This window comes from Crotalus tigris, unplaced genomic scaffold (genome assembly GCF_016545835.1).
Source record: "Crotalus tigris isolate CLP2741 ecotype Arizona unplaced genomic scaffold, ASM1654583v1 scf7180000018127.1262416, whole genome shotgun sequence".
In the NCBI taxonomy this organism is placed as follows: domain Eukaryota; kingdom Metazoa; phylum Chordata; class Lepidosauria; order Squamata; family Viperidae; genus Crotalus; species Crotalus tigris.
The window spans coordinates 887,509-895,238 of NW_024096838.1; the positions used below are offsets into that span (position 1 = coordinate 887,509).

General features: G+C 36.2%; 1 protein-coding gene across 1 annotated transcript; it reads left to right on the forward strand.

Annotated features, from left to right (window-relative positions):
- The first annotated feature begins 3,404 nt into the window (after window positions 1–3,404).
- Window positions 3,405–7,046, forward strand: LOC120310160 (vomeronasal type-2 receptor 26-like). The gene is made up of 3 exons (XM_039348261.1): window positions 3,405–3,673; window positions 4,455–4,522; window positions 6,142–7,046. The coding sequence occupies exons 1-3, from the start codon at window positions 3,405–3,407 to the stop codon at window positions 7,044–7,046; spliced, it is 1,242 nt and encodes a 413-aa protein (XP_039204195.1).
- Window positions 7,047–7,730: the final 684 nt, after the last annotated feature.

Sequence of the window (7,730 nt, forward strand, 5' to 3'; positions counted from 1 at the left end):
GGGATTGATATAACACTAGGGAGGGAATAAGGATCAAAACAAAAACATCTACTCATGACATCCTCTTTTCTTTGAGGCTTCTGCTGCAGACTTGTGAAGGTGAGGAGAGGCTTTGTCAAACCAAAGGATCTTCTGTACAATAGGAAGTGCAGCATTGATGGAAAGCTCACTTTTTGACCATGATCTTAATCAAAATAATGATATTCTCAGTTATGAACAAATCCCAGATTTATAAACAGAGTTCCACTGGATTATCTTTCCTAATGTTGATGAAACATATATGTGTTATGATTCTGTGGGCAGCATTAACATTAATTAATCATTTTATATTTAAACACCCTACAAATATATTATCTAACATGTACATTACATTAAATTCATAATAAAAGGCTTGAAAATCAATATTGTTCCAGAGAAGATTGCCCATCAACTGAACAGTTAAAGAAATACCTCACCTGGTGGGACTCTCTATTAGCAGGTTCATTGACAAATATAAATAACATGTGCCGCACTCATTTCAGTTTAAGATGACAATTGTAGTTCCCATATATTTAAAAAGGGAATAAAATGGTCCCTAGCAATTCCAGGCCCATTTGTCTAGCAGATATTGTGGCTTGAATAAATGCCAGCTTCCCCTTGAATAGCGATGAGAGTGGTAGGTGAAAAGTGCATTCCTTGTAGAAGATCCAGCAGTCTTTACGCAGATTTGATCCACTGTCGACAATTGGGTTGTCTTGAACTATCTAACTGGAGAAATATCAGTCAGAAGAAATATTTGTTTGCTGCCTTCATAGCATTTGAGCAAGTTCACACCTTTCCTTACCCGGAGAACTTTTCTCTGTGACTGAATCTTGGCTCCCTCAACATCAAAGCTTCTCATTTAGATCAAAGGTACCAGTGAATGCACTGTTAAAAGGATTTTTAAAAATTCATAGCTATGCAGCCTGAAACATTAAAGTACAAAAGGCCAACGTTGCCACTTTGACCTGAACTCTGGGATTTAATTTATATCACTACTAGAACAAATCCAATCACATCATCTGAGAAGTATCTTCAGGGTGAATAAAAGAACTTCAGCTGCTGCCCTCAGAGCAGAATTGAGAATTTATACAATTTATAAAATTATGTCATGTCATTATTTTTTATAGAAATTAATGGCGTGGAAACATTGGGATTTGGTTGGACCCCAAATATAACACAGAATTCTTGATTGTTATTTCAGATCAGTGAGAGAGTTGCTTCAGGGATTCTGAGTGATAAAAGTCAATTCCCTTTTTTCTATCCGATGCTCCCCAAAGAAGGGTTCCAGATCCCAGCAATTGTCCAACTGCTTCTCCATTTTGGATGGGCCTTGATTGGCCTCTTTGCTCCAGACACAGAGGAGGGAGAGCATTTCATGAGAACTTTAACTCCAATACTTGTCAAGAATAGGATTTGTGTTGTTATATCACAACAGTTCTCAAGAACTGGACATACAGCACCCCTCAGGGATGCCCTCTCTAAGTGGAAACAAGTCAATGTCTTTGTTCACTTCATAGAATTTGCTTCCCTTTTTACAAGAATTCTTCCTTTCCATTCAACACTTGAAGGTTTGCCAGGATCCATTGAAGGGAAAGTCTGGATCATGACAATGGTGGGCATATATTTCACAGGAAAGGACAGGCTTCTCAAGTACGTCCATAGTATTTGGAGCTTTCCTCTTCAGAGGAAAAAAAGCTGGCAAAAAGATGATGCCTTTAAAACACCTTTCTTTGTGAAACATGAATTTCAGGCTGAGTATTTTCACTGTTCTGTTTCAAAACACATCTTTTCTGTCAAAGGCCGGAGAAGATGCACCCAGAAAGCACCAGTGGAGACCCAAGAGAAAAGAAATAGAATGCAGATCCCAAATGCAGGTGTTCCTTACAGTGTCATTAAGATTCTGGCCCATGCCTTAAATGTTGCGTCCAAATCCCAGAGGAGAAGGAAGAAGGGAGAAGAGAGATTGGGGGCTCCATGTCTGCAGCCATGGAAGGTACGGAGTCCCAACGAGGATCCATCAAACTATAAATTCCTTACAGGGTCTTTGATGTCTTCTCCAAGTGTGTTTCTATAAGAGGACCTGGAATGATTCTACTACATCATTAATGACATTATTGTTGAATTAATAATATGATTATTATCAGATCATTAAAATATTACTACCACTTTATTATAACTTCATATAGAATAATGTGAGAAAAACTATAAATGAAATCTTAAAGAAAGATATAGATTGTTGGTGCCATTTATTTGTGTTATGCACGATATAATCATGTATCAAGTCCTAGATGTAAAAACTAGTTAGTTTCCAACTGGATTTTACTTATGCACCTCTATCACAAAATTATATTTTTATTTTCTGGAAGCTGGAAATTTTTTTAAAGGAAATCAAAATAACTTTATCCAAGCGTTAGTATAATTTTTGCATCACAAAATCATGATTTATCTGTTTCCCTTACTAATGAAAATATAGAATAATCAATGACCAAGTCCAATTGTTTTTCATAATTCCTCAGTTATGATAATCTTTATCAGTAAGCTTAAAAATAATTTTTACAGTTTTTAAGATAGTTGTACCTACTTAATTATTATACCACCCAGTGTTCAATTAATTAGATCAATTTTGTTAATTCTGTGCTGTGCAAGTTATACTACTAGGATTCAAATTATCTATTAAGGAAATGTAAGAATATGTGCGATGAGTTTGGAGGACCAGAGAAAGAGATGCAGGGAAGAATCAGATAAGTTGGTGTTTTTGGGAGAGCAACTCGTAGTTGCATAATAGGCAGAGAAAGAAACTCAGAAAAGGTTCTCCCTACATTTTTTGGGACTGTCAAAAGAGATGGTGAAACATTTGTACTTTCACACTTGCAAGATACTGTTAATGTAATTTTACAATAAAGTAGAATTAGTTCATCTGGTCATTTTTCCGATCTCCTTTTCCTGAATGAAGATTAGCCTTGCAACTTTCTTCTTAACAAATTCTTGCTTTCAGGTGATCACCCTGTTGTTTTCAAGGAGTTTATGAATTCTCTAGTTACAGTATTTGGATATTTTGTTTACTTGATTGGTGACCTTTGCTAGAGTGTTCTATATAATTGACAATTTTTGTCAATTATATCTTGTCAGTATACTTTTTGTCAGTATACTGTATGATTGAGAAGTATTACTGAACCTTTGTTCTTGAGTTTTGAAGATGGTGCAAACACTTGTTCTTCCAACTTACAATATTTGCAAGTTAAAGAACCATAGAAGAAAGTTTGAAATGTAAAATGAGATAACAGATAAGAAACCAGATAAGAAACTGCTTTTAAAATTCCTGGATGTTTCCATTCTAGTGGCATCCATTTCTAAAGAAGAAGGAAATGTGCAATCTTTCCCTGATGAATGTGTATGTGGATCAAAATGGAGACATAGCAGCAGACCTGAGGATCTTTAGTAGGGTGGTTCTCCCTGAGGAGGTTCCCATCAACCAGCATTTGGAGGATTTTGAAAGACAGAGACTTACAATCAACCAAGATGCTTTGTCACAGCTAAAGTTGCTGAACAAGGTGGAGAAAATATCAATGTCTTTTCTCTTTTTTCCAAAAGACCCATTTCAAGTGGTCTACACCTGGTCAGAAAAACCTTCACAGAGAATTGAATGTTTGGAGTAAAATATCTATAATTTTCTTAGGTAGATACAGAGACTTCAGTTCTATTGTCCCAGATATCCTTCAGATGCTATAGGGTTGAATATTGTTGTAAGCTGATTCAGCTATATCTAATATGAGATTTGGGGTGATTGTTATTAAGGACACAAATCTGCTGGTGATGTTGTCTATTTCACCTTTTTCTAGCTTACCTAAGAGTAAGTTGTGGTCCATTTTGTCAAATGCCTTACTGAAATCTAGGTATACTACATCCACTGCATATCGCTGATCTATTAGTTTCATCACTTTATTGAAGAATGAGATAAGATTGATTTGGCATTATCTGTTTTTCACAAATCCATGCTGGCTACCAGTTATAACTTTGTTTGCTTCTAATTGTTTGATAATTGGCCTTGGTTATGTGGCCTTCTTTCCTTTTTTGTATTTCTCCTTTTTGTCTTTTAGTTTGTTAGAGAGATCTTTGTGGAGGACCCCACCTTTTCTCAATTTCATCTCTCCAGATTTTATTAAATAGAAATGTACTTTTTTTTTTGCAGTCTGATATGCCAGAAGAAAAATGGGGGAACTAAATGAGGCATCTACCTGCAATTGTATCTTCTGCAACCATTTGGAAGTATTCAGATATTTCATATTTGTTCACATAATGTTCACATCTACCTCCATTTAAATGGATGGTGAGTTCTAATACATTTTCTCTGGTGTTTCTTCTTTTTCTTCTTAGTCTCTGCCTCAGTCCAAATGTGTGGAAAAATGCCATCCTGGATTTGTCAAGAAGGTTCGAGAAGGAGAGCCAGTTTGCTGTTATGACTGCGTTCCTTGTCCGGAGGGAACCATCTCCACTCAGGAAGGTGGATGACACCATAGGGAAAGTTCTGGATTCATCTTTTTTAGAAACTTCTGGATTCTTTGTAACTTGAGGAATGATTTTAAATCAATGGGTTTTGCTCACCCAAAACAAGTTTACATTATAGACCAAAAGATATATCAATCAATCCTTCAATTAATTAGTCAATCTTTATAAATATCATAAATCCATTATGATGCTTGGTGGCAATTAAAACAATAATTAAACATTAAAACAATGAGATATAAAGAGAGAAAGAGAGGAGTACATCAAGATGTTGCAAGGTTATTAGTAGGGCAATATTGGAAGAAGGATTGCTTGCCTACTATAGAAGAATGGACGCTTAAAGTGTCAAATTTAGCAGAAATGGCTAAGATTTCTGCTTACCTGAAGAATCACTCACAAGAAAGATATATTTCGGTTTGGAGAAGATGGATAAATTATATTCAGAATAAATATGGGGCTAAAAAGTTTCATTTAGCCTATGAGTGAATTTTAGAGTATTATTATGACATTATTATTATTTTTAGTATTAGTATTGTTTAACAATTTTGAGATTGTATTGCTTAATAATTAGGATATTAATTTGTTTATGTTTTCATTATTATTATGTTTATTTTTAATTTGTTTATATTTATGTTAAAGGGGAGTTAAAGTGCATTATGTATTTGGTTATTTATATAGTTGGTTAATGTTAGTTAGATTATGATTATTATATTTGTAACCCTGTACTCAGGTCTGGGAAGTTGGGGAGGGAGAGGGGGGGTTGGGTGGGTTATATTGTAATTTTTATAAAACTTTTTAATAAAAAAAGATTTTGAGTTTAAACATTTTTGGGATAAACATATCTCCTTCATCTGAATTAAAAAAATGAAATAAAATATTAAATAAATAAGAAAACAAAAACTCAAAGGGCAGACTAGATGGAGCACTAGATCTTTTTTTTGCTATCAGTTTTATTTATTTTTTATCCCATTTTCACAGGGTTGTTCTTGAAAACCAACTGGAATTTACAAATGGTCCAGAATGCAAAGGCATGTACAGTGTTGTCTTTCCATGTGTTCTTCCATAGGACTCCCTTTTGTACAGGCTCCATAGAATCTCAGTTTCTTCCCAAGTGCAATAAAAATCACCTTTCAAATCCTACATGAGACAGAGCCAGGGTATCTGCAGAGCTTCCTCTCCTTGAGGATATTTGCTTGTCCCACCAGAGCAGCTGTAATTGGCATGCAAAAGGACTGTTTCCTAAAATATTCCCACTTTATGGGTCCTCACAAGCCATCCTTTTCTGGTGCAGTTCCTGCGCCATTGGACCCACTCCCTCTTGAAATCCAATAGGCCCCCATCCTTTTAAACCTCTGGAGACTTGCTACTTCTCCGAACCATTTGGGATAAGGTAAGGTGAGTGCAAGGTAAGAATCTGGTGGATTACCTCAGAGAAGGGAGCTTGTGGCACCAGATAGTTCTTCTTTTCATTTTATTTTGTTGCTGTTCTTGTTTTTATATTTGTACTACTGTGTTTCTATTTTTTTTTTTTTTGCTGGAGTCTAAGTAGATTGCATTATCTCAAAATTTTCTTGAAATTTGAAAGTTAATAAAAGAAATGTTACTTTGTTTTCTCAGATACTGACAAATGCACCAAGTGCCCAGACAATCAATATCCAAGCAAGAACCGAGTCCAATGTATCCCCAAAAGAATAACCTTCCTGTCCTATGATGAACATGTCAGCATCATCCTCATCTCCTTTGCTCTATTCTTATTCCTAACCACAGGCTTTGTTTTAATCATATTTCTTAAATACCTAGAAACTCCCATTGTCAAAGCCAACAACCGGGACCTCTCCTATATAATCCTTATATCCCTCCTGCTATGCTTCTTGTCCTCCTTTCTTTTCATTGGACGACCAAGGAAAGCCACCTGTCTTCTCCGACAAACAGTGTTCAGCATTGTCTTCTCAGTAGCTGTGTCTTCTGTGTTGGCCAAAACGATCACAGTAGTGCTGGCATTCCTAGCCTCAAAACCAGGGAATAAGGTGAGAAGATGGTTGGGGAAGAGTTTGGCCAACTCCATCATCCTTTTTTGTTCTGGTGTCCAGGTTCTCATCTGTGCCATGTGGCTCGGAGTGTTTCCCTCATTTCCTGACTCTGATCTGCACTCCCAGCCTGGAGAGATCGTCCTTCAATGCAATGAAGGCTCTATCATCATGTTTTATGTTGTCCTTGGCTACATGGGTTTCCTTGCTGCCATTTGCTTCACGGTGGCTTTCCTGTCTAAGAACCTGCCTGGGTCTTTCAATGAAGCCAAGCTTATCACCTTCAGCATGCTGGTCTTCTGCAATGTCTGGGTCTCCTTCCTCCCCACCTACCTGAGCACTAAAGGAAAATACGTAGTGGCTGTGCAGGTCTTCGCCATCTTGGCCTCCAGTGCTGGACTGTTGGGCTGCATCTTCTTCCCCAAATGCTACATTATCATCCTGAGACCAGATCTAAACACTAAGGAACATCTAATGACAAAAGCAGGGGAATGACTGAAATTGTTTCTTAGGCTCATAACGTTTAATTATCCATTATTATTCAGTTTATATGCTGCCTTTGCCTTTGTTTGACAATTTATGTTTATTATAGCTGAATGAAATTAATATGTGGTCAGGTAGTCAAATGAAAATTCAAGATAATCATCAAATACATTAATAATAAATAAATAAATAAATAATGTTTATGCTTTTAAAACTGTTGGTAGTTTTTCTTTTCCTCAGCACACATGTCAACTAATATTTGGTTTAAGCAACTCTTCAATAGAAGAGACATATGAGTTATTTCTTGAACTTTGTAGTGATGTAAGCTTGGCAGATGTCTTCAGAGTTAATTAGTGAGGTCTGAATCTCATCTCTTGTCTTCTCAATAGCCGTATCTTCAGGGTGAAAATGATCATAGTGCTGCTGGTATTCTTAGACTCAAAACATAGGGAACAAAGTGAGAAGATGGTTGGAAAAGAGTTTGGCCAACTTCATAATCCTTTCTGGTTCTGCTGGTCAGGATAGGATAGGATAGGATAGAATAGAATAGAATAGAATAGAATAGAATAGAATAGAATAGAATAGAATAGAATAGAATAGAATAGAATAGAATAGAATAGAATAGAATAGAATAGAGCTAGAAGGGACCTTGGAGGTTTTCTAGTCCAGCCTCCTGTTCAAGCAGGAGAACCTATA

Bases quoted from the DNA above. Each gene is read 5' to 3' on its own strand.
- LOC120310160 (XM_039348261.1), top strand. From the start codon at position 3,405: ATGAATGTGTATGTGGATCAAAATGGAGACATAGCAGCAGACCTGAGG. The intron at 3,674-4,454 runs GTAAAATATCTA...CAAGAAGGTTCG, and splicing joins CAGAGAATTGAATGTTTGGA to AGAAGGAGAGCCAGTTTGCT. The intron at 4,523-6,141 runs GTGGATGACACC...TTGTTTTCTCAG, and splicing joins AACCATCTCCACTCAGGAAG to ATACTGACAAATGCACCAAG.